The sequence below is a fragment of the Dipodomys spectabilis genome, unplaced genomic scaffold (genome assembly GCF_019054845.1).
Source record: "Dipodomys spectabilis isolate Male_0828 unplaced genomic scaffold, ASM1905484v1 ptg000136l, whole genome shotgun sequence".
NCBI classification, from domain to species: domain Eukaryota; kingdom Metazoa; phylum Chordata; class Mammalia; order Rodentia; family Heteromyidae; genus Dipodomys; species Dipodomys spectabilis.
Window position 1 is genome coordinate 8,197,943 of NW_024870813.1, and position 25,557 is coordinate 8,223,499.

Consider the following 25,557-nt stretch of genomic DNA (forward strand, 5'->3'; position numbering starts at 1 on the left):
GCGCGGGGGGCGCCGGGGGCACCCGGGGCTCCCTTTGCATTATTAACGCATTGCCGCCGAAAGAGCCGCGAGCGGCGCGGGGAGGGCGAGCGGGCTGGGGGGGGGGGGGTCCCCGCTCGGAGCGCAGCGCACTCGCGTGGCGCACGGCGCGGCGCCGAGGACACCCGGGCCCGCGCGCGCAGAGGCGAGGCGGGGCGGGCCCGGGGGTGGGGGCGGCGCAGAGCCCCCCCCCCCGCCTCCGGGGGACACGAGCGGCCCGTGGCGCCCCCTTGGGCTGTCGGCGGACCGGGGCTGCGGGGCGCAGGCCCGGGGAGGGGGAGCCGCCCGCCCGCGCCCTCCCCTCCCCCCCCGGACGGGCGGGCGGCGGCCGGCTGTATATATCCCCGCGCACCCCACCAGGTCGCGCACAGCGCCCCGAGCCCAGGCGCCTCCCCGCCCCCCTCCCCGCGCCCCGCGCTCCGCGGCGGCGGCGGCGGCGGCAGTAGCGGCAACATGGCTGTCGATGGGTGCTCGGGGTGGCGCTGGCGGCGGGAGGAGCTCCCCCGAGCCCCGGCGCCGGCCGCCCGTTGCTAGCTATGGCAAATGGTGGCGGCAGCGGCGGCGGCGGCGGCAGCGGCGGCGGCGGCGGCGGCAGCGGCGGCGGAGGCAGCGGTTTTAGAATGAGTAGCAATATCCACGCGAACCATCTCAGCCTAGACGCGTCCTCCTCCTCCTCCTCCTCCTCTTCCTCCTCCTCCTCCTCCTCCTCCTCCTCTTCCTCCTCCTCCTCCTCTTCTTCTTCTTCTTCCTCCTCCTCCTCCTCCTCTTCCTCCTCTTCCTCCTCGTCCTCGGTCCACGAGCCCAAGATGGATGCGCTCATCATACCGGTGACCATGGAGGTGCCGTGCGACAGCCGGGGCCAGCGCATGTGGTGGGCTTTCCTGGCCTCCTCCATGGTGACTTTCTTCGGGGGCCTCTTCATCATCTTGCTCTGGCGGACGCTCAAGTACCTGTGGACCGTGTGCTGCCACTGCGGGGGCAAGACCAAGGTAACGCGCGCGCCCTGCGCCCGCCCCGCCGCCCCCCGCAGCCCACCTCCCCGCGCCGCCCGCACCCCTGCCCGCGCTCCCTTCTCTTCCCTGCCCTCCGAGCTGCCTGCGTCCTCGGATGGGGGGCAGCGGGCCGTGTGGGGTCCCCCACCCCACCCCCGCCGGTGCGCCCCGGGACGCGGACACCCGGACACCCCGTGCTATCTCGGTTCCCTTGTTTATGGTAGGGTAGTTGGCGACTGCGGCCGGGACCTGGATGGGAGACGCGCCCCTCTGGGGTGCCACGGTGCGGGGTTGAGGAGCGCCAGCCCCGCGGGGATGGAGGAAGCGAGGGGCCCCGCTGGGTGCGTGCCGCGGGCGGACCGCTCACCTGCCGCGGCTCGGCTCGGCTCCTCGGCGGTGGGCGAGGGGCTGCCCAGTGGTCCGCGCCTTTAGGAGCTTGTTGGGGAGATTTGAGCTTGTGGGGGTCTGAAAGAAAGGTCCTTGGGAGAAACACACACACACACACACACACACACACACACACACACACACAATCGTTTGCACTGGGGAATCCCGGGGGAGAAAGTGGGGTGCTGTGGAGGTGTGTGTGGGGGGTTGGAAGGCAAGAAAAAGTTGAAGAGCTACATCCCAGAATTGTAGGGAACCCATTTGGGGCTGCTACTTCAGGAACGTCGGGAGGTCGCAAATCTGATGTCACCTTCCACTCCATCTCTTAGATTTTTCTTGTACATCACTCTCGCTCTCCCTCTTACACACCCCAACTTCTTCGGTGGCCCCTTTGGCCATCCGTTTTGAGTCCCCAGAAATAACCACCAGCAGCGCGGGGCTGGAGCTGGAGTGCTGGCTGCCTGAGTCCGCGGAGGCCGCGGCTGGACGTTCCTCTAAGCTATCCTAGCGCAGACGCCCACCAGCGCAGCAGCAGCAGCAGCAGCCTTAAATGTATGGTTGGTAGGCTAACTTCCTGGACTGTGACCTTTCCCTAGAGTTGTCCCTGCCAGTCACCTACCACTGACTGGAGATAGGGGACAGGAACGGTATTTGATTGAAAACTACAGAATAATAGTAATAATATTATTATTAATATTAATAGACCTGGAAGAAAGAAGCACTGAGCTGCTGCAGCTCCCTGAAATTTCCATCAAAGAAAGATAAGAGCATCCAGCGTTTGGGAAAGAGGGTATGATACATAGGGAAGTATTGCACGATAGACATCTCAGTCCCTGAATGTTCACAGCTTTCCCAGTAAAGTTAATCCCAGGACCCTTCTAACTTGTCGGGGCACAGCAACTTGTAGCAGCCGAGTGGTTGCTGTGTGTGTGTTGCGAGGGGTGTGTGTGTGTGTGGTGGGGGGGGAGGCTGGCTGTAAAACCCCATGGGTGAACTGAAGCCCTTTCTCCCTGGTCATTAATTATACATCTTGTTAGGTGCTGGAGCTCAGCTGTGTTTTGTGGCAGCGCATTTTTGTTTTGGAAAACACTGATGTGTTGGAAAAAGAGAGAAAAAAAATCCATATTCTTCTCACCGTGTGGGCTCACCAGCTATATTCCATGTTGGAGATTCCCTTCTTTGTCAGGGAAGAAGACCTGGCACCTCCTTGAGAAGCCCCAAGAGTAGGCAAGGCCCTAGGCACCCATCAGCTGCCCTTGCCATGGCTCACTTAGAGTCTTCTTAACCCAGATCCTCTTCTCTCCTTCCTCACAAGCTCCAGCTCTGGGATTTTCTCCCTTTTACTGAGATTCACCAACTGTCCTCAGGGGAAACACCGCTCAGCGTCATATGTGTCTAAAATATTTCTAGATAGAATGATATGTATGCACTTACAAGGAAAAAAAAAAAAAGCAATCTCCTGGTTTGTTAAAAAGTGGGCAGTTTTGATCACAATGAACTTTTTTTCTTTTCCGCGAGTCAAAATAAGATGTGGGTTTGGAATCCTGGGATTCAAATGTAGCTTCATATCGTGTACTCGGGGTTACTTATTGTGACTGCAGGGTACAAAACACTCATAGATAGTTCATGTAGAGCCACTCTTTCCTAAATGATGACCAAGCAGAGCTTTTGTCAGTTTTCTTAAGGTAATAGAGAATTTTTTTTTTTTTGGCAAAGATCATTAGGAGAAACAATCTGTACATGTTTGGCTATATTTTGTAGTTTCAAGGCCAGCTGAGTGGATATAGCTGGCAGTTTCTAGAAGGAATCAACCTGGGATAGGAGGTGACAGTGGTTGATTGAAAAGATATGTGGCCAATGTAGAATGAGACCAAGTTATTTTTGATATCATGAGTCCATTTTTAAAACAGCCCAGCATCTCTTGACTTGCCCTTTGATTTGCTTAATTAAACCATGTGTAATTAGCTCACTCTATCCAATAATGGTCAGTCAGACCTTTTATAAGCTTTCCTTTTTACCCCTGAGGTTTATATCCTTTTTGCAATCAGTTTTTCTTTTTTTGTCCTTTGTTCTTTTTGCTTTCTGAGTATTTGATGGTTTTTTTTGAGACTTGGTGGAGAAGAGAGCGTTTGGCTCAAGTTTAGAGCAATTATTTTAGTCTGCCCAAGCAGACCTCAGCTGACTTTCCAGAGTCCTGCTGGTCTTCAGGCATCTTTGTGGAGGTCTGAGGGAGTTTGAGGAGGAGCTGGAATCTTGGGTTGTTTCAATATTTGAGATTCCCAGTTAGAGAAGTTTCAGTAGAGAGCTCTAGTGAAATTCTCTGACACATTTGGCCTTGGTCTAAACCTTTGTTTTTGATCAGAGAAACCCAAGACAGGGTATAAGCATCATGTGGCCCCTGTCACTGGTACCTTTGGCCTCTGAACAGAACATAGCTCATGACTTTAGTATGTTAAAAGACTGGAATGTGGTCATTTTTGGGAAATAAAAGAAAACCTACCACATTTCCCCCTGTTGGAAACTTGGGCATTCTGACCCTTTTTTTTTTTTTTTTTGTCCTTTTTTCACATTATTGTTGTTGTGGTTGTTATTTTCACTGTTAGATTTTGTCAAGAGCTCTCTGTACTGTTGCCCCTGACATTTTGAGGTTCCATCCAGTGCTCAACTCTAGTAAACGGGGAGATGCTGTATATCATGGCATGCTGTATATCCTGGGTAAGGCCATGACTTTGAAGAAGTCATTTGACCTCTCTGGTCTCTCTTTCCCTGTGTGTGCAATAGGAGGGGTAAAATCTCTGAGTTTGTCCCTTCCTGGATTCCACACAGGAAAGTAGAAGGAGCAAGGGACCATGGGTAAAGCTTCTTCTTTTAGCATGTCTCCTAGTTCCTTGCAGTCCTTTTAGGAACCCAGTCTGAGCTCACTTGGGTATGAACCATTTCTTTCTTCTGTTCTGTTCCTATACAGGGTCTCCTTCTCTCTAAATGTCTTTTTAAATGTCTAGGGAAACTGAGGCTGCCCTCTTGTTGAAGCTGTGGTTTGCAGGGATGTGGGGGGGGGGTCTGTGTGTCTGGATGTAGACCCACTGCTATTGTCAATTTGGGCTGTGGTTCTTTGTAGGATCTTGGGCTTGCTCAAGGATGGTCTGCATGCAATGAATTATTGAGGTGTTGTTTCCATGGCTGTGTCTGAGAAAGCAACACATTTTCTCTGTCAGGCTCATGACTAATATAAATATCAGATCCTATTACGATTGGGTAATTACCCAGGGTCTGGCCTGGCACATTCAATCAGGGCTGTACCTTCAGTGCCTTGGAACTCTTGATTCCAGATTAGCTCCAGTGCCTCCTCTCATCCGGTCCTGGCGATGCGCTGTAGCCATGACCTTCACATACTTCATTGCGGTTGGGTCACTTGAGGTGACCCAGGAGAAGTTCTTAGGTCCTTGTCATGGATGACCTGCCCTTGTTTGCCCTTGCACCTCTCATGACTGGTTTTCTTGCTGGAACTGCACCCTTGAGTACTTGGCAGATGGTAATCAACAGACCCAAGGTAAATGGTGGATCTCAGACTCATTGCCAGGGCCTCCTTGGCTGATGATCAGGTCAAAAAAAAAGTTTTTGTTTCCTCATCTGTCAGGTACACACAATGATGGTTCTTCCTAGGATTCTTCTAAAGAGTAGCATTGTTGGGTGTGTCAATAATTCAATACAGAATATAGAGTAACTCACTATGTAATATATAATAATTCAACCTATCAACACCTCAATAATTCATTGCATGAAGCTCACCCCCAGCAAACATCTAGCACTTAGTAGGCTCTTGAAAGTGGGAGCTATCTTAGCTTCCCCATTTGTGGAGCTTATTTTCTCCCGACCATTGACCTGTGGGTCCCTGAAGGGCATAGACTTAGAACAAATCACATTTTTTCCCCCTTTTTAGCCAAAAGGTGCCTCTAGAAACCATGACTCAAACAACCTGTCCTGTCAGACTGAGTTTGGACTCCTGTTTTATTTGACTATTGTAGTATGAGATGATTGGGACAGATAGGGCAGCCAAGGCAGGCTCTGTGGGTGAGGACCTCCTAGAATGCTGGATGTGTTGTTGCTGTTGCTGTTGGTGGTGGGTCGGTATTGATGGTATGGGGTCTTAGAGCTTGCATGACTCTGTCATTTGGCTCGTGGCTGTGGCTATGGAATGGCATGCCCTTGTAGAGGGATGGATTCCCTATTCATTCTCCCGTGGGCTGAGGTCCCAGATCTGTACCCCAAATGATGTGGCAGTCTCATGAACCTAGACCAGCATTGCTGGGACAGTCTCTGAGCAGGATTTGCCAAAATATGGTTGAGAATGCACTTGTCCTTGAAGTTACCTTGAGCAATATCTACCATATGGGCATGGCTGAGCTGTCCCCTGGAAGGATCACATGAGAAGCTTGGAGAAGTTGTGCCAGTGGGGAGACTGGTTGAACTGCCCTCCCTTTGCACAGCCTTGCCCTGGTGTCAAGTCTACTGTGTAGTGCCCAGGAACTAGCCAGTGACCTTGGACAAGGGCCTCAAAGCTTTGGGCCTCCGTGTTCTCATTTTAGGTTGGGAATTGTAATAGTGTAGAGCCCTTTGGGACAGGTACTCTCATTAACCCTGCAGTAGGGCATTTCCCACGAGGGCACTGAGACCTGGGCTTCCTTTTGCAAGCCTTGGGTTGGCTTTGCTTCCAGGTGCCAAGGGAATTGGCCAAACATGCATTAGGAGGACAGGAAAAGCTGTCCTACTGTTTGGCTGAGGGAGAAGGATTTCTACGGACAAGGCCAGGTGGGTCATCTCTTCCCTGGAAAGGAACATTCATTGGGAACCTAGTGTGCTTTCTTTAAGTCTTTATCTCTGTCTCTTTCTGTTTCTGTATTGTATCTGTCTTTGTCTCTCTTTCTCTCTGTATCTTTATCTTCTCTGTTTCTTTGTGTGTGTGTGTATGTGTGTGTGTGTGTCTGTCTGTCTCTCTCTCTCTCTCTCACACACACACACATACACACACACACATACCTAATGCTAGAGCAGTCAGGTTGACATTGGATTGCAATACCAAGACCTGTTTCCCAAAGTGGGTAGCAGGGGCGTTGTGGCTCACAGTGGCAGTGCCGTGCTAATCTGTGAACCACAGGAGCCAGCACCACCTTCCCTGGATGTCAGAACTGCGGAGCCCCTGAAGGGATGCCTCTGTGGTTCTGGGGAAAATGGCCACATTTGTGCTGTGACACCAGAGCCTGGGGGCTGTGGGGAGAACACGGCACCTCATGGAGACATCTCTAGGACTTAGGCAAGGCCTGGCTTCCCATAGGACCTCCAAAATTTCATGTCTGTGCTCAGCAGGAACGTATCAGCACTGTCTCCTTAGAATATTTCACAAGTGAGTGGACCCTTGGTCCTGGGCACACAGAAAAGGAGACTTGGGCCCCCCTCATATATCTAGCAATGCTACCAGATCTCCTCCCCAAGTCTGGGGCTGGAGAAAGCATCTAAAGTGCTTCTTCCGCCTTAAAAGTGCACACACCTGGGTGGCTGTTGGAAGGCAGAGTCTCATTCACAAGGTCTGGGCTAGAGCCTGAGACTCCGCATTTCTGGCAGGACCCAGATGATGCTGGTACTGTAGAAAGCACATGAAGTGTCAAGGATCTGGCTCATTCCTCAGCCATCCTCAGACTGCCCATCCCTGAAGACACTCATGCAGTGAAATTCGGAAAGTCCCAGCTCTGCAATGGCAAGAAGGGGCAGGAGCAAGAGCTTAGCTGTGCTGGCCAGCCAGGGTGAGGGAGCTGCTCTGGCCTCTTTGATTTGCTTTGGCACCACGGGTGAAGCTGACTCTTCAGATGCCTTCTTTCAGGGATCCCATAGCAGTGTTGGCTTGCGGCAGCCAGTGCAGCATTCTAGGGTGTGGTCTCTATGTTGCCCATCAATGTGTGGGCTCTCTCTCTCTTGCCAGTTGGTCACACTGCTAGGGGTGTGGCTTCTCGAAGTCCAGAATGGCAACTGAGCCAAACCACCAACTTGCAAAATTAAAGGCTAGGGGTATAGCCAGTGCTGTGTGGTGGTGATACTCCCGGAAACCAGCTGGTGGTCACACCTTCCAGAATGTTTGAAGTCAACAGGACAAACTGGCAGTCCGATTTTCCACAGGGATCTGGGTGGGCCTTACTGAATGCAAGGTTTGGCTTCCAAGGAGCCTGATGGCAGAGTGAATGGGGGTGACTCGGGACCCTGGGCTGTGATGTCTTCTTTGCAAGAAAGGAGAATTCTTCTCAAGAATTCCAGCACACAACAGCAGAAGGAGCTTCTTTTCTTGCCGCAGCAAGATGTTCACAGCTTCTGCTGTCAGACTTTCTCCTTGGGATGTGCATTTTCTGTGGCACAGTTGTCAAAGGGGAGACCCTAGATCCTAAGCATCTTTCAGCAGCCAGAATGAGGAGGGGCTCAGCATAAGGACCTGCCCACAGCAGGTTCTGGTCTTTCGGTTCTTGTTAGGCCATTTTCTGCCCTCTAATATTGCAGATTGAAGTCAGGCCTTCTGGCTTCTGCACTTTTGCTCCAGCCCTTTTGCTTTTAGTTAGTAAGGTTTTGTTTTATTTATTTATTTATTTTTACATTGGGTCTTGTGCTTCCTTTGTCCAAGTTGGCTTCAAACTTTGATCCTTCTACTTCTGCCTCCCAACTAGTGGAGATTTATAGGCACTCGTCTGCGCTTTTGGTTTTTGCTTTTATTGATTTCTAAGTACATATTTTGTGCTAGTAACTGAGGTAGGTGCTAGGAAAAAACTAATGACAGCTCCATTTTGACTACCTGCTCATTTTGATTTTGGACTTTGGTTCTATAGAGTGGGCAGACATGAACTCAGTTCTCTCCTCATGCGATGAACACTCAGAGATCACTGAGTTGCGTAAAAACTCCCTGAGCACAGGAATTGAGTCATCTGAATAGAACACACACACACACACACACACACACACACACACACACACACACACACACACACACATGCACACACGAACATACCCATACACAGGCACCTACTCAAGCATGTGTATCTACACTCATGCATACATGCACATTGCACACATGCACCATGAACACACAAGGTATATAAACACATATGCGCATGTACACACCATACCCACACATACACATTCAAAGTGCCTCTTTCTTTTTTCTTTTATTTTCTTCGTGGTGATACTGGGGCTTGAACTGAGGGCCTAGACACTTAGTTTTCCCCCTACAGGCTAGACCTCTATCACTAGAGCCATAACTCCACTTCCAGCTTTGTGCTGGTTAAGTGGAACTAAGACTCACAGATTTCCCTGCCCGGGCTGACTTTGAACTGTGATCCTCAGAATCCAGCCTCCTGAGTAGTTAGGATTACAGATGTGAGCCACCAGCTCCTAGTGAAGGCTGGATGGGACTGTGGTAAGATACAAATACTGCATTCTCTGGGACATTTGTTGGAGGCTCTGGGCAAAATAGATGGGCTTGGTTTGGTGACAGAATGCTGTTTGAGTGATTCCTGGGTCTTAATAAATCTTGTCACCTTGGACTCCCCTGATCAGTAGACGCCAGGGGTTTAGTTCATGTGCATCAGATATTGGTGATGCTGCTGAGTTAGGCAGGAGGCGGAAGGTCAGTTTTGAAACAATGACTGCTTTAAGATGGAATTTGCTTTGTGTTTGGCATTATTTGGTAATTGTCTTTGGGATATTATGTGTAATTGCCAATTTGGAAATGTAATTGGCACTCCTGGGCCAGAATGGATATATTTAACGTCGTCAAACTGAGCCTGGGAACCATCTTCCTGTACGATCTCATTACCTGCATGACGAATGTTTTTCTACATGGCCAAAGATGAAATTATTTAAAACATCTCATTTACTTTCTATTCTTTGTGTGTTTGTGTTTTTACAATGCTGGGAGGGAACCCAAGAGTTCATGCACACTAAGTGACTGCTCTACTACTGAGTCATAGCCCCTTCCTCTGCTTCCTATATTTAATCTTTGCTTAGTGTTTTTTTTTTCTTTTGAGACAGAGTCTTGCTATGTTTTCCATGCAAGTCTCAAACTCTTGATATCCTCCTGTGTCAGCTTCCTGAGTGCTGGGATTACAGGTGCGCATAACGGAGCCCTCTTTTCTTTCTTTGTGCTGTTTCATTGGCTTTCAGGTCTGGTTTTCTTGGGAACTTCCATCTGATTTATTCTGAACATTTCCAAGAGAGTAACAAGAAAGCCTCTACCCCCTCCTTCTTCCTTTCCCTCTATCACTGGGTTTCTTCTCCTTTGCTTCCTGCTTTCTTGTTCTCATTCTTGAGGACTCTGTTGGAAGTGGTGCCATTTCATTTTTGTTTCTAGCACGGTGTGGAGAATCATTTCTATTTGGAGAGGAGGTAACTGAAAGAAGCACTATATAACTCCCCATTATGGGAGTTTTCTTTTGCATGGAAGGGAGGATTTTTTTTTCCCCAGGGAAAACTAGAATTTTAAAGATGGACATGGTGGTGCACATCTGAATTCCCAGCACTCAAGAGGCGGAGGCAGGAAGGTGCTGACTTTGAGGCTGGCCTGAGCTGTATAGCATAGCAGGACCCTGCCCCCCCCCCACCCCCCATTAGATTGGTCACTTGAGGTACAGCATGGATTTGATTTCTGAGACAATAATGTCTTTAAATTTTTTTTTATTTCTTTCATTTCTTTTTGTTTATGTAGTAGTAAGAAATCAAACCCAGGGTTTCATGCATGGTAGACAAGCACTCTACCACTAAGCCACATTCCCAGCCCACCATAATGTCTTTGAAAGGAGCTTTATCGTTATTATTTTAAGGTAATTGTACAAAGAGTTTTCAACATGTCAGTTTATGAGTACAGTGCATCTGGATCAGTGTCACCTGCAGAGTTTTTCTAAAGCAAGATTTCCAGTGATACTCTGTCTGGGTTTAGTTCGGTCATGATGGATCTGCATCTTGGCAAAGCATTGGGAGATTATCGACTGGGATACTGGGATGCCAATATGGGGATTTCAGGTTGAGAGTGACTTGAGTAATCTTGTTTTGTGCCTTGTTCTTGCTCCCTTGTGTCTCTAGCAGACTTGGTTGTACTATCTTTCCTTGTCTAGGGGACTGTACTTGGGGGCAAGGTAGGGTTGGAAATGGAGAGAGGCCTTGAAGGTTGAGGGCTTGAAGTTTCATGTTAGTGGGCTACAAATAGGAACTTGATGTAGGAGCTTCAGAGGCTTGTGGCATTTAATATACTCATTGGTTGGGGGAGACTTTGGTTCCTTTGGTCTTTCTTCCTCCCTAGTGCTGGGAGTTCTACTCCATCCTCAGAGAGGCCTGAATGTTCACAATCTCCAGAGATCACCATTTGGTTGAAAATAAACCCTCCTTAGCATGAACTTAGATCTTCCTTTTCTTTCCATTGCTCCTGGTTTTCTCTGGGACATACAGAACAAGTCTTGGTGGATGACAGGTTTCATATTCTTAAATCCTTGCACAGGAAGGTACAGAGCTAGGTGGTGTTTAGCTGTGGCAACGTTGTTGAGACACTGGATGGACTGCAGCTTTCCCCTGATAGTTTTTCTGAATCCCCATTCTCTGAGACAGCCAGGCTCCTTTGCCTATTTCCTCCACGTTTGGAAGATGGCCCAATGTGGCTGTGGTTTCTTGACATTTTCCGTCCGAGATCTGTTCACGCTTCTTTGAAGCTGTGGATAGCGGTTTTCCATTTTATCTATGGCTTAATGTCACTTCTTTTTTTTTTTTTTTTGGTCATGGGGCTTGAACTTTGGGCCTGGGCGCTGTCCCTCAGCTCTTCAGCTCCAGAAGAGTGCCCTACCACTTGAGCTACAGCGCCACTTCCGGTTTTCTAGTGGTTTATCGGAGATAAGAGTCTCACGTAGTTTCCTGCCCGGGCTGGCTTTGAACTACGATCCTCAAATCTTAGCCTCCTGAGTAGCTACGATTACAGGCGTGAGCCACTGATGCCTGGCCTTAATGTCACCTCTTTATCAATGGCCCATGACCTGAATTTCTGAGATGTGGCTTCTTTGCAGGTTATCCCTGGGCTTGGTCAAGTGGCAGGGATGGTTTAGGGGGCCATATTAGATGTAGGATGTGGATTGTTTGCTAAGAAGCAAACACTCTGCTTTCTGGGTGTCAGAATGGAGCTGCTCTTTAGAACTAAAGGTGTGCTTCTCCCTAGATTCTGATCTCTTTTCCTCTTGGGCTTCTGGGTACTGCTGCTGCGGCTGCTGCTCTCCCATAATCTGCTGAAGAGAGAAATGAGAACCTATAAAAGTAGAAGGTGGGGGGAGGGGATGGAGGGAGATTGTCACACCAAGGAAAATGGAACTCTAGGGAGCTGGTGATGGATAAATATAATTGGATAGATTTTGTTCATCATTCTTCCCTCTCTCCCTCCTTCCTTCATTCCTTTCTTACTTTCTTCCTTCGCCTTTTTCCTTTTATTTTGTGCTGGTACTGGGGCTTGAACTCAGGGCCTGGGTACCTTTCCCTTAACTTTTTCACTCAAGGTTGATGTTCTACCACATGAGTAACACTCCACTTCTGGCTAACTGCTGGTTAATTGGAGATCAGATTCTTTTGGGTTTGCCTATCTGGGCTGGCTTCAAACCATGATTCTCAGGTCTCAACCTCCTGAGTAGCTAGGATTATAGGTAGAACCCACTGGTACCTGCTTTCTTTCCCTTTTTTTCTGGATGAATTAGTCACGTCAGGTGACCTCACCTCCATGGAATAAAGCGATGTACAAAGACCTTTATACACGTTGGGAACATTTTAGCTTTCAAAGGAGTTCTGTGTGACTTAACTGGTAACATGAGGCCTGTGCGTGTGTGTGTGGCCATGTGGTTCTGATATGGGACTCACCAGCTTTGTGGGGATCATCTTTGTGTGATTGTTGTTGAAGAGCAGGGGCAACTCTCTTTTCTTTGGGGGGAAGTTGCTGTATTGACTTTGCCTTTCCTTTAAGTGGCTTTAGAAAGGGGATCCAATAGATGTCTAGTGGTGCTAATAAGAACTGCAAGGTAAGGGTCGCAAGCCTTAGAGGAAAGATTTAGAAAAGCAGATGTATCCAGCTGCTGGGGACTTCTGTGACTAGCTTTAGCTGCAGCAGCTTTGGACATTGTTTCTTCCTCTGTGCATCTGGGACATTTGTTGTGCTTGGAGGGACAACGTTAGGGGCCCCTGAATTATGGCCACTTCTCCAGTGTATTGTGGTAGCCACAGCCCATCAAGTGACAGATTCTTAAAGAGTGTAGGAGTGATGTCTATAGCTGAATCCACAAGAGAACTCAACAGTTTGCCTCGGTCTTAAAAAAGAAATCCATTTCTTATGTTCATTTGCAACCTATTTTCCCCATAAGATTTATTTTTCGACTTCAGTGTTTAACATTTTTGTCCTTAATCTTCAGTGCACTGTATATTCATTGTAGAAAATGTAGGACGCTTTCACACCTGTTAGGATGGCTACTATAAAAAACCAGCAAGTCACGAATGTTGGTAAGGATACAGATAAATTAGAATCTGTGCTCTGCTGTGGAGAATGAAAAATGGTGCAGATGCATGGACACAAGGATGGCGTGTTTGTTTTTTTCTTAATTAGAAATTGAATTGTATTTGGGTGCTCGGGGCTCACACCTGCAATCTTAGCTATTTAGGAGGCTGCAATCTGAGATCTGAGTATCTCAGTTCAAAGCTAGTTTAGGCAGTCAAGTCCCTGAGACTTTACCTCCAACTAACTACCAAAAAAAATCCAGAAGTGTAGTTGTTGCTCAAATGATAGAGTATCACCAGCCTGGAGCACAACCCAGGGCCTGAGTTCAAGCCCCAGGACCAGGACACACACACACACACACACACACACACACACACACACACGTCCATTTAAATCTCCCTTCCTGGAGGTGACCCACCATTGTCTCTGGGGCATTTCCTCCCCTGCCTGGTTCAAATGATCACAGATCCTTGAGGGGCACCAGCCTGGTATTGTTGGGGAGGATAGATCACTGATAGCAGAGAATGTAATGCAACAGCCATTTTCTGTTATTTGCATCTGTTCTTATTAATGACTTTTTGTGGTGTTGGAGATGGAACCCAGGACCTTGCGCATGCCAGGCATGTGCTCTGCCACTGAACCACACTCTATCTGAGTCTGCTCTTACAGTGAAGATAAAGTACTGTGAAGTTTTGATTCTGACTTATGATGTCTCTCAGCCTCATACGTGAAATGTTGTTTGATTTTAGGATTTCAGTTAAAAAAAACTTATTAAATCAGATTTCCAGCTCAGCATTGTTATAATTGAAGAACCAAAGATTCAGTGATTAAAGGCAGTGACCCAAGGAACAGTTTTTGTTCTACTCTAAATTGTAAGAATGGACTTTGATCGACATGTCCTCAAACCTTCAAGATTTACTTTGATATTTAAGAATTGCATCCAAGTTCTAGTGGTTCATGCCTGTAATCCTTCCTTCTCAGGAGGCTGAGATCTGAGGATCACAGTTTGAAGCCAGCTTGGGCATACAAATCTGAGAGACTCTTATCTCCAGTTAGCCCCCAAAAAGCCAGAAATAGACATGTGACTCAAGTGGTAGAGCACCAGCCTGGAACAGCAAAGCTAAGAGTGTAGGGACTTGAACACACACACACACACACACAAATAAATAAACAAAAACATAAAGGAATTGCCCTCTTAGTTCATGGCTCCATTGGAAATATTAAAAAAAGATAGTCTCAGAGATAGTTTGTGTGTGTGTGTATGTGTGTGTGTGTAAGACTTTGCTCTCATTTCTAAAGACATAGCCACACCACTACTGTGGTTTTATTTTAATTTTCTGTGTGGGGGAAAAGTTAAAGACATCTTAGATTATGGACTATAAATAGGCTACAATGATAGACTGTCTTGGTTGAGGTTGGGCATCAAAAACAACATCTGATTAAAGAGCAGGCTGTGCAACTCATCTTACTTTGATGCTCTCCCTTAACTCATCCCCAAAGGCAGCCTGGGCGCCAGGCTCTTCATCTCAGGCCTGGACCATGGAGCAATCCAGCTGCCTAGAACAGGGATCTTGTTACCACTGCCACCCCAGCCAGGAACGACTATGCAAGAGGGATCCCCAAACACTCAGTACTCTGTAATAACCTACCCCAACTGTAAGCAGCCAGCCTACCAGAACTTACTGGAATAACTCTCTCAGGTTACATAATATCCATTTGATTATGTTACCAGGGCCACGCATTAAATTTTAACTTGTCACAGATAAATGATGTTAACACAGATCCACAGAGTACCAAATGGCTTTTGGGTATTAGTTATGTGTGTTGGTGATTATGTGGGACACAAAACAGCCTCACCACAGAAACAAAAACCCAGATTCTTCCATATAGGTTTACTCCTTATTAGGAGGTGCAAACACCCATCAATAATTTTTAAAAAATTTTTTATTGTAAAAATGCTGTACAGAGGGGTTACAGTTACATGAGTAATGTAATGAGTACCTTTCCTATTGAACATTGTTAAGAATGTTTCTTTTCCCAAATAAAGTACACATTTAGACAGTAGCAATTGCAACTACAGGCCCTGATGACTTCTGGGCAAGAGCCAACTATGACAGAGATTTTTAAAACTTTGGGAACCTGTTTATTTTCTGGTGATACACAGTGCAAGCACGGTATTTTTAATTGATCTTTTCAGTTGGCAGCTGAAGTGTTATCATGCAAATCTCTCTCGAGCTGCATGGAAACTAATAAAATCACGAAGGTTTCTATTTGTGCTTTATGCACACAGACTGCAATGAAACCAAAGCCACTATCTCCACGCATGCTGTTATTTAAATGCCACGCAGGGTGGTAAAACAATTTTAATGGTGGAAACAGAGACCAGCATATGTGATGTCCCACCAATGTCAGTTCACTGAATCCTCTTTACTTCCCTACCTCAGAAAGAATTCATTAAGGTGATTTTTTTTGTGTGTGTTTATATTGGGGTTGAACTTGGGACCTGGGTTCTGTCTCTTAGATTTTGTTTTGCTTTTTTTTGTTTTGTTTTTTGGCTCAAGGCTGGCACTCTGCCACTGGAGCCGCAGCTCCACTTCTGGCTCTTTGGTATGGTTACTTGGAGATAATAAGAGGCTCGCAGACTTTCCTACCCAGCAGGCTGCCTTTGAATTGAATTGTGATCCTCAGCCCATGGTCTCCTCTGTACCTAGGATTACAGGTGTGAGCCACTTTCACCCAGCTTTTTCTTTTTCCTTTTTTGTACTAGACTTGTGTATACCATGCTAGGCAAACACTCTACCACTGGTCTCCTCAGCCTACAAGTAATTCATTTAGAACAAAATTCTCTGCTCTCTGATGCATCCAGTCTGTTGCTTACTTCAGAGCACATTTTTTTTTTTTTTCAGGTTGGTTATGGGGCTTGAACTCAGGGACTGGGAGTGGTCACTGAGTTCTACTCAAGGCTAGCGCTCTACCACTTTGAGCCACAGCATCACATCTGGTTTTCTTTTTATTTATTTATTTATTAAAATTTTTTTGAGGGGTCTGGTCGTGGGCCCTGAACTCTGGGCCTGCCCTGTCCCTCAGCTCTTCATCTCAAGGCTAGCGCTCTACCACTTGAGCCAAAGCGCCACTTCCAGCTTTTTTCTTTTTGCTTATGTGGTGCTGAGGAGTCGAACCCAGGGCCTCAGGCATGCAAGGCAAGTGTTCTACCACTGAGCCACCTTCACAGCCACCAGTAGGATTACCTACCTACTCAGCAAGTGCCCAGCTAGGGTACATTCTTGAGCATCTGATTCTTGAATATTCCCTCAAACCATTTTTTCTCTTCCCTCTTAGGTCTCCTTTGTGAGGATTTAGGGAGTGGAAGCAGGAATAGGTTCACTACTGTGCCAGGGTCTTCCTCTGATGCAGGGCAGAGTCAGGTTTGACTCTAGGCCAATGGGCAGTGGTGCTCAAGCACCACTGGTATGTTGGCTTTGCTCAGCTCATCCTGCTATTTGCTGAGGTGACATAGACAGGACTGAAAAGAGATATTAGTGTGGACACACCAACTATCATTTCTAGATAGGATGTGAGGTCCCTGGACAAGTTCAGAGAAATCTCAACTGCGTGGATAGAAATGGACCAAGCATTATTTAGTTCTCTTAAACCATTTGAGTCATTGTTTTTCTTGATGGAAAACGAGACACCTACCTTCTTTCTACCACCCAATAGGCAGGTGCTCAGTATGTAGTTGTGCAGATTGCTTACCATACACCTCCATGGCTGCTGTGAGATTCACATTGTGTAATAAATTGTTGCATTTTATGTGCTATGGCACGTGTAACATACCCCTCAGTTGGGAGGGTATGTGCAGGTACAGAATAAAATTTTAAAGTCCTATCAGTCTCTTTTGAAGTTTTGGAGAAAATGCCATTTTTAATATTAATACATGCATGGAATATATTAGGATCAGGATGCAGAATTCAAGCATATTTTTTAAAGATAAGAGATTGCATGTGTGTGCCCACGTGTGCACACACATATGTGCCCATGAGTGTGCACATGTACACAGTCAACATCAAGTCTGTGCATATGTACACATGTGTGTGCATGTACATATATGTGCATGTGCATGCACACATGCAGTAGAACATGGAGTTGCAGAAGAGTTGGGCACCCATAGCCGTAGTTGTTCATTGAAATATGACCCAGGGCACACTGGCATGCAATGATACTTCATTATTCTCCGGAATTACCTGTTTCCCTCTCAGACTCTGAACCTGTTTTACCCCCCCAAAATGGAAATCCTATGAAAGACAAATAAGTTGATCTCAGTTCCCTGTTAAAATTAAGTGCCCTGAGTGTTGGTGGGACCAAGGGCATAGGCTGCGTGCTTTGTGGGAGCTCGCACAATGGTTGAGCTTTTTCCATTGCCTTAGAAAGACTCATTCTCTGCTCTGCCCATGCCCATGCCCTGGACACACATTGCCATATCTCAGTATAGATCTCCTTCTGGATCTTTTAGCATCATGGCAAACCTGGCAAACCCCATGTGTGGAATATTTTGAAGCAGGAGACACCTTGATCACTGAGCAAATCTTTGTTATCATGATGATCCTCCTGGGGTTATGGGGTCATATAAGGCAGGATTTCCTCCCTGGCAGTTGCACCAGCAGCCATGTTGCATGATTTCAGGGGTGACATTCACATAGTAACAAGAACCTCTGAAATTGTGCACAGCCTCTGTGTGTGTGTGTGTGTGTGTGTGTGTGTGTGTGTGTGTGTGTATGTGTGTGTGTGTGTGTGTATGTATGTCTTTTCTGGGTATCTAGATAGCTTTGGTATAAGAGGTGAAACTAAAAACCCAGTGTGTGTGTGTACCATAATTGTTATTGTCAAAATGAATAAGAGAAACACCACAAACTTGGGATTCAGAACTTGGGATTCTAAGCAAATAGAATTGACAGGTAAAGGATTGGCCAGAAAGTATCCATTGGAATTATGTACACGTGAGGGCAGCTCCAGCCTGCCCTGACAGCTCCTCTTCTCAACAGGCTTTCCCGGTGACTTCTGGACCTTGTGCATTCCTGCCAGGACATATGTGGTCTCCCCAGCCCACGCTTGTTCTAAGCACAGGCCTCTGTGGAGGCTGCATGCCCAGGCACCAGTCAGATGTGTCCCTGTGGCCCAGGGATGGTGAACAACAGGACCCTGAGGACTTAGAGAAGAGTTCTCGCTACTGCCAGCAATGCTATTTTTAGCTCCTCCCACGATCCCTGCTGTCCCCAGGTGTTTGTCAGCACAGCAAACTGTGCGGGTATGGAAAGTGGCTGCAGAGGCCAGGTTTGCCTTGTCTGTGTCATGGTAGTCCCATTACCAGGCTGGGTAGCCAGGCCCTTCCCTGGCTGTGAGCAGGGCTGGTTGCATAACTGGCCTTTCTGTGCTGTGCTGGGTGAGGAGGCCAAGCCAGGGGAAACTCTGTACTCTGTTCACCGTTCACTCTCCCAAGCACTGGGGTGTTGGACAGGCTTGTGGATGTGGCAATCACCTGACACCACAAGGAGCTGCCTTCGTTCTGGAGCTGTTGCTTGTGACTGCAGAGGGGGCCCCAAGCTTAAAACTGACATCTTTGTTGCTGGGAGACCTAGAGATTGCTTGGCAGGGCTCAGGAAGGTCAGATGCAGAGGATGGAGTAGCCTATGCCTTTTCTTCTTTCATCCCTATCCCTCAGATGGCTTAGCTTACCTTGCTGGGAATGCTACCTCCCTGGGGGAGGGGGGGGGTCTTCTTTATCCTCCCCTCCCCCACCTCCCATCCACCCAAGTCAGCCTCCTTTTCTCTCTACCCTAGCTGATTCCACACTCATGTTTCCTGGGCAGACCTCCTGCCTCCTCTGCTGAAGCCTCCTTGGGAACAGAGCTGGTGGTATTTTCTGTTTTGGCCTGGTTCTGACAGGTGATCCGAGAGGGTGGTCAATGAGTGTCAGTTGATTAATGACCCTGTGGCTACTGGACCTCACAGAGGGCCTTCAGTGAACCACAACTGATATTCATGTTCTGAGCAGCCCCCCTTGAGTCAAGGCTGGCTCTGTGACTCGTTTTTCAATACAGTGGGGTGGAAGGCACTCTGCATAACTTCTAAGGCTGAATAGAAAGAAACCTTGAGCCTTCCCTGTGGTCTCTTGCAGTGTTTGCTTTGGGGAAACCTAGTGGCTATCTAAGTAGTTTGACTACCCTGAGACAAACAGGCTGTGGGTGCCATGGTGCACAAAAGATGCTGAAGAAAGAGATGTCATTTAGCAATGAGAGGAGAGGGAGAGAGGGAGAGAAATAGAGAGGGGAGAGAAGAAGGGAAAGGAGGAGGGGGGACAAGGGGGAAGAAGAGAAAGAGAGAAGGAGGAAGAGAAAAGAGAGACCAAGGCATAAGACGTATGTGAAAACACCATCTTGAAAGCAATCATCTAATCCTCCCCCCCCCTGATAAAAATCAGAGATGAACCAACCCTTTTTGAGTTCCTGACTTAAAAAAATAACAAACCATCTAAAAATTAAATATTCTAAGCTACCATGTATTAGGATGATTCGTTACATAGCAGTAGATGACTGGAACAAACACTGTTGGGTGGAAACCTTCCACCCAGCTCTTACCTTCCACATTTCTCTAAGCTCTCTTCCCCAATTTTCCATACCTAGCCACATTGTATGGCCGTCAGTTCCTTAAACACATTGCTTTATACCTCCTGGCTGTCCTCTCTACTGGAATTTTCTTTTTTTCTTTCATTGTCTTCCCTATCCTCTTCTACTTACTTGACTCCTCTTTATGCAGTGATCTCCTGGTAAATCTCCACACTTGATCTCTAGGGGCGAAAAGTCCTTATTTGCAGTGATTGTCAATTCCCTGGGAACTGATTTCAAGATAGCACCACGAGGAAGGAGATGTTGTTATCTGCATATTGCAGATGTGGGAACTGATGAGGAGAAGTCCAGCCACCTTCCCGGGCAGATCACAGGTAGACATGGACTCTGGCCTTAAAAGACCACACCCTCTCTTGCCACACTGCCTTCCTGGAAATCCAATGGCCTGCTATGAGCACAATGTGTCTTTTAGGCTCTCCTGACTTTTGTTTTAGTCCAACAGTCTTCTCATAGCTTTTCTTGACTCTTTGTTTGTCTTGCCATACCTGGCAGGCCACAGCCACTCATTTATCTCATGGTGTCTGGTCTGCAGTATGCCCTGATAATGGTGATTGTGAGCCAGCAGATACTTGAGAATCCACCATAACGCTTGATTAGTGATGTGTTAGTCAGTCTGGATCAGCTGCTGTAGCAGGCAAATCCAACATGTCAATGAGTTAACACAAAAGAAGTGTGCACAAAGTACCATGAGTGGCTGGGGTAGGGCCTTGTTCTACACAATCATTCAGGGACCCTGGTTCCTTATACCTCCAGATCTGAAATCTCCCAAGGGTCTCTGAAAGTTTCTGCTGGATCTTCTTCTGTCTGTAGGTGAATGAGCAGTTTATTGGGTGGCCAAGTCTATCCATATTACATTTGTCCGTTACATTTCATTGGCCGTGACTCAGTCACATGGTACCCCTGCCTGTGAGGGTCCTGGGAAGGGTGGTAGTGCATTAAGATGAGGCTCCAGTGAGTTTGGGGAACACCTAGGCTGCTGAAGGTGTCCAGGCTGTGGGAGGCGGGGGGTGTCTTTGCCATCCAGAGGGCTTTGTTATAATCACTATGATGACCATTGGTGCAACTGGATGTGTGGTATCTTCTAGGTGTCAGATATGGTGATAAGCACTTTGTTTTGTTCCCCTTAATCCTTTCAGTGGGTCCACATGGCAGATATTGTTAGGCCCGTTTTATAGATGAGCAAGGACTAAGGTTTGCTTGCCATGGCTGTGTCTTGCCTAGAAGGCATCATTACCAAGGGGCAGAGCTGGCATCAGAGCCTAGTGTTTTCTGGTACCAGCCTGTTAATTCAGACTCGCTGTTGCTACGCTGGGATTCCCTCCACTTTTAGTCTTATTTCTACCTTCCATTTGGAATCGGTTCTGCTTCTGTTTTGTGTGTGTTTAGGGCCTGGGTATATCCCTTATCTTTATCACTTGAGAATTATGCTCTAGATATGGAGCCTCAACTCCATATCTAGAATTTTACTGCTTAGTTGGAGATAAGTGTCTCATAGACTTTTCTGTCTGTGATGACTTCAAACTGGGATCCTCTGATCTCAGCTTCCTCTGTAGCTAGGATTGCAGCAGGTGTGAGCCACCAATGTCTGCATCTTAAATAGTTTCAGAACAAAAGGATCCTGAGACTTGGCTACCTCTTCTCTGCGTGTTCCAGAGAGAACAAAGGCATCCTGACTGTTGTCAGGATGGGATGCCTCCTGCCCTGTGAGGTTTGAATGTGTCATCTGCCACTTAGATCTCTCTGGCTTTGACTATGACCTCAAGTGGCCCTTCACCTGGAACACAAAGAACACAGAGGGGGGATGGAGGACAGGAATTCCCACATCTCTTGTCTTGATCCCATGGTGATGTGCTGGACCCGTGGAAATGGCATTTCACAATAGTCCCTTCTACCAGGTTCAGATTCTGTGTTGGGGCTGAGTGGGTTCAAGAGTTCACTGCAGAGACAAACGGGATCGAAGGTGAGTAATCACTGAGTAATAAGGTTGCTCAGTGGCCCAGAAATTAGCTGTCCAAATGAGTATCATCCCTCATTGTAGTGAGTTCAGCATGGCCATCAGGGGCCTGCCCTCTTGGAGCCAGTCTGCTGGCCTTAAATCATCGTCCTGCTTCTTGCTGACTTACAGACCTTGGGTGAACTGCCTGACTTAGCTCTGTCTCAGTTGACTCACCTGAGAAGCAGAGTTGAACATAGATCCCCCTGCATGGAGTTGTTGGGAAGATAATGAATGTTAAAAGCTCAGACAAGCCTCTGACCCATGACAAGTGTTGGTTACTATTGTAGCTTGCCAGGAACCTTCTAAGTGTTTGTTTGATTACCATTGTCTGCTGTGACCCACCTAGGTTGGAGTACACACCTGTTGCCCTTGTTGGAATGAGGGCATTCCTGAAGCCTAGGATCATGTGCTTTTCGTTTCTCATGAAATTTCTCCTTTTATATGTGGGGCTGGGAATTTCCAAGGTTACCTGACATGCTGTCCCCACACTGAGGGCTCCTGGCAGAGGCCTGCATGCGCTCATCGCTGTTTCCTTAGCAACACGGAGCAGTACCCAGCAGCCTAACTACAGGACAGAAAGAGGGAGTAGGTTACATCCTTTCTTGAAAAGTGAGGGATGGGTTTGGTAGTGTTGATGTGGTCTTTCGACGTTGTCTGGGGTGTCCTCTCCTCAGCGTTGGAAATTTGATTTGATTTTTTACAATGTTGTCTGAGGTAGTTTGCTGGCGAGTGTAATGAATGAATGAACGAGTCAATGAACCAACAGGAGTGGAAGCCCATGTGGCTATTTCTGGTCCTTCAAATGTGTAATGTTTTAAGTATTTAATCAGAAGGTTTGGGGTGCTTTGTCAGTGAGCTCTGTGTTTGATGATTTCCAAAGAAAAGTTCTAGAGTTTTGACAGCATTGGGATTAGTGTGTGCTTCCCCTCCCCTGCCCCCCTGAAAACACAAAGAGGCAGCATTCATTTTGAATGTTAACTTGGGTCTCTTAAATCCACACTTGTGAACTTCATAGCTGATGCTGGAATTGGACAAAGGCAGCTTTGAATCCCAGCTCCAGCCTTGCTTAGGGGCTTTGGACAAGGCATTTAACTTCAGCTCACTTTCTTCACGGGTAACTGTGAATTCTAAAAATACCTAGAGTTTTGGTGAGGGCTTGGTGAGTGAACATTTAGCACCTTGTAAGTGTTCAGCAAATGATACCTGCTGGGACTCAGTTGGCTGTTGTTTTAGATCTTTCTCCTCTCTCAGTAACCATGGCCTTGGTGGCACCAAGGTAAGGAAGAGAAGCTGCTGGAGGGACCTTGGTAGCTGAGACCAGCACTAAAGATGGAGGCAGAGCTTAGAGTGCAAGAAAAATGAGCCAAAAATGTTCCCTTCCTATTCATCCTGCATCTCTTTCTGATACCACCCTAGGAAGGAGGAGGAAGGGAGAAATGTAGAGGGAAGGAAGAATTTTGGAGTACAAGTGAACTTACTTTAAATGAGTTAAATCTGGGAGGAGGGATGTGTGTGTTCAGTTTTTCCCATCTGCAAAATGAGGATTGCAGGTAGTGATTCCAAGGGTCCGTGGCTCCCACAGTACCCTGTATCTTTGTAAGAATCATGAGTCTGTTCTTGAGTGTTCTGTGTTGTACTACCCACTGTCCACAGCCTTTGTCAGATGGACACTAGCAAGGGCAAGACAGGGTGGAAGTTGTGGAAAGACTCAGAAGGTTTTTCTCCCATCAGGTTGAGCTCTGTGGAGGCTTTGAGTCTAGGGGGTAGAACAGGAAGGATCTGGTGGCCTCATCTGTGCATCCTGAGGCTCCTCAGAGAGGGGTGGGAGCAGAGGTGCCATGCAGGCCAGGAAGGTTTAGCCTGTTTGTCTAGTATCCTGTTCCTTAGGTGGCTGTAGACCCTACCTGGGAATCTCTCTCTCCCCCCTCTCTCTCTCCTCTCTCTCTCTCTCTCTGTTTTCTGATACACCAAAGCAAGCTGGGCACCTGTTCTAAGGTTTGCATAACATCTATTATTTGTCCCCAAACTTTGTCTTTTGTTGGGGATTATATGTTCTGAGCAACCCCAAACTTCTTCCTGTTATCAGAGTTCAATGAGCAAATATTTTGCTCATCTATGTTTTGTCCCATTCCCAGGTCTGTCAATGAGAAAGATTCCAAGCGTGTCAGTCACTATACTGTTCCTGTGGGGATCTTGAGATGAAGAGGAGGCTAAGTGAGGAATGGATGGAATGTAGTGAGGATTGTGGGCATAAGGACCCTTGTCTCCCCTGCTGATGATATGGGTGATCCTGGATATCGTCTACTGGGGTGGGCAATTGCTTGCCCTTCCCAAACCTTAGCTTCCCTAAGTTGCAGGAGGAAGATTGCCGAACTCTACCCTGCATCTGAGAACTACTCAGAGAGCAATGGCCGCCATGGCCATGGTATATCTAGATGCATTTAGCAGCAGTAGTTATATTCAAGCTCTGTTTGGAGTCTGCTTTAGAGCAGGCATGGTGGAGAAAGGAAGAAGATGAGCCCCTCTCCTTCAAGAAGTCCACACTGCTTTCCCTGCTCAGTCCTCAGTAGCTAGATTGTAAATTCCTAACTGGCTCCTGCAGGATCCTGCACACTCTGGGCTGCGGGCTGCAGAGACGGGTCATGGGTCTTCTTTTCTTGGTCTCCACATCCCAGGCCAACCATGTTGTGACACTCAGGGAGTGCCTGGCAGACATTGGAAAGAAGAAGGAGACTGGAGCTCACCAAACTTGCTAGTAAATGCACTAGTATTGAATATCACTTAAGTTTCTACGTGGGGCACCACATCTCCTCGTCTGTGGCTTCTTGAGCTTGGAGGGTTTTATTTCTAGAAGCCAAAGTGGAGCCTTTCAGACTTTCCCCAGATCCCAGTCTCCAAGAAGATGAGATGCCTAGGCCATGCAGGGCATGGGTGACCTAGGGTAGTTGGACATGCAAAGCTCTCCTCTCCTGTTTACCAGTGGCTTGGCACCACGTTCTAGAAGCATCTCATGCCCGACTTCCCTAGAAGAAAGGACATTTTGTATGGTCTCTTGGTGTAAGTGTTGGACAGCAGTCCCCTCTGGCAGACAAGCTCTCACCTGCGTTTGGTAAAATGACAGATCTGTTCTTTTCTTCCCCACCCACCTCCCTCTTTCATGCTCCTTATGAAGAGGCCTCTGTCAGGTCAGCCGCCAGCCATGGGGAGAGGAGCCAACTTCCTCCTTGGACTTTGTGGAACCAAACTGTGGCAACTTGGATGGAGGAGGCAGGGGCCCTGTGAGGGGGAAGGAAAACAGCCGGTGGGAGGGAGGGGCAATTTTTAGCTTTTACTGCACAAGGGGAAATAATGTAGAGGTGAACTGTGGAATCCGATCAGGAATTAACCCCTCTGTGCTCACATTAGTCAGCCTGCAGCCGCGGCTGCTTCCTGGAAGACCGCCTTCCTTGTTACCCAAAATCAGTTGGCCCAGATGCCTTGGTGGGCTTTCTTGCTTCACTTACTGGCTGCACCACGGGAGCTGACTTTTTTTAAACCAGTGCATTACTGTGTGGTCACACAAGCTTGGAGGTCTTTTTTTAAAAAGTTATTTTATTGTGAAGATGCTGTACAGAGGGGTTACAGTTTCATGAGTAAGGTAATGAGTACATTTCTTTTCTTTTCTTTTTTTTGTGAACATACTGTACAGAGGGGTTACAATTACATGGGCAAGATAATGCATACATTTCTTACCAAGCATTGCAGCCTCCTCCTTTGTTTACCCTTCACATCCCTTCCCAGCCTCACTCCCTCATCCTCCCCCCCTCCCCCGCACCAACGTTGTAAAGCTCGTTTTCGACATGACATTTTGTACTTCTCATTGTTGCAACAGGTCCACCTGTATCCTTGAACGACTTGTTTTTCCCCATCTCCTCCACAAGT

The 25,557-nt window shown here is 47.5% G+C and overlaps 1 protein-coding gene across 5 annotated transcripts in view; it reads left to right on the top strand.

Annotated features, from left to right (window-relative positions):
- Positions 1 to 575: 575 nt before the first annotated feature.
- Positions 576 to 25,557, top strand: part of Kcnma1 (potassium calcium-activated channel subfamily M alpha 1) — a 699,649-nt gene continuing 674,667 nt past the window's right edge. For all 5 annotated transcript variants that reach the window (XM_042690241.1, XM_042690238.1, XM_042690240.1 and 2 more), the window contains exon 1: positions 576 to 1,028. In XM_042690241.1, coding sequence (XP_042546175.1) covers positions 576 to 1,028 — 453 coding nt within the window. The remainder of the gene's footprint in view (positions 1,029 to 25,557) is intronic.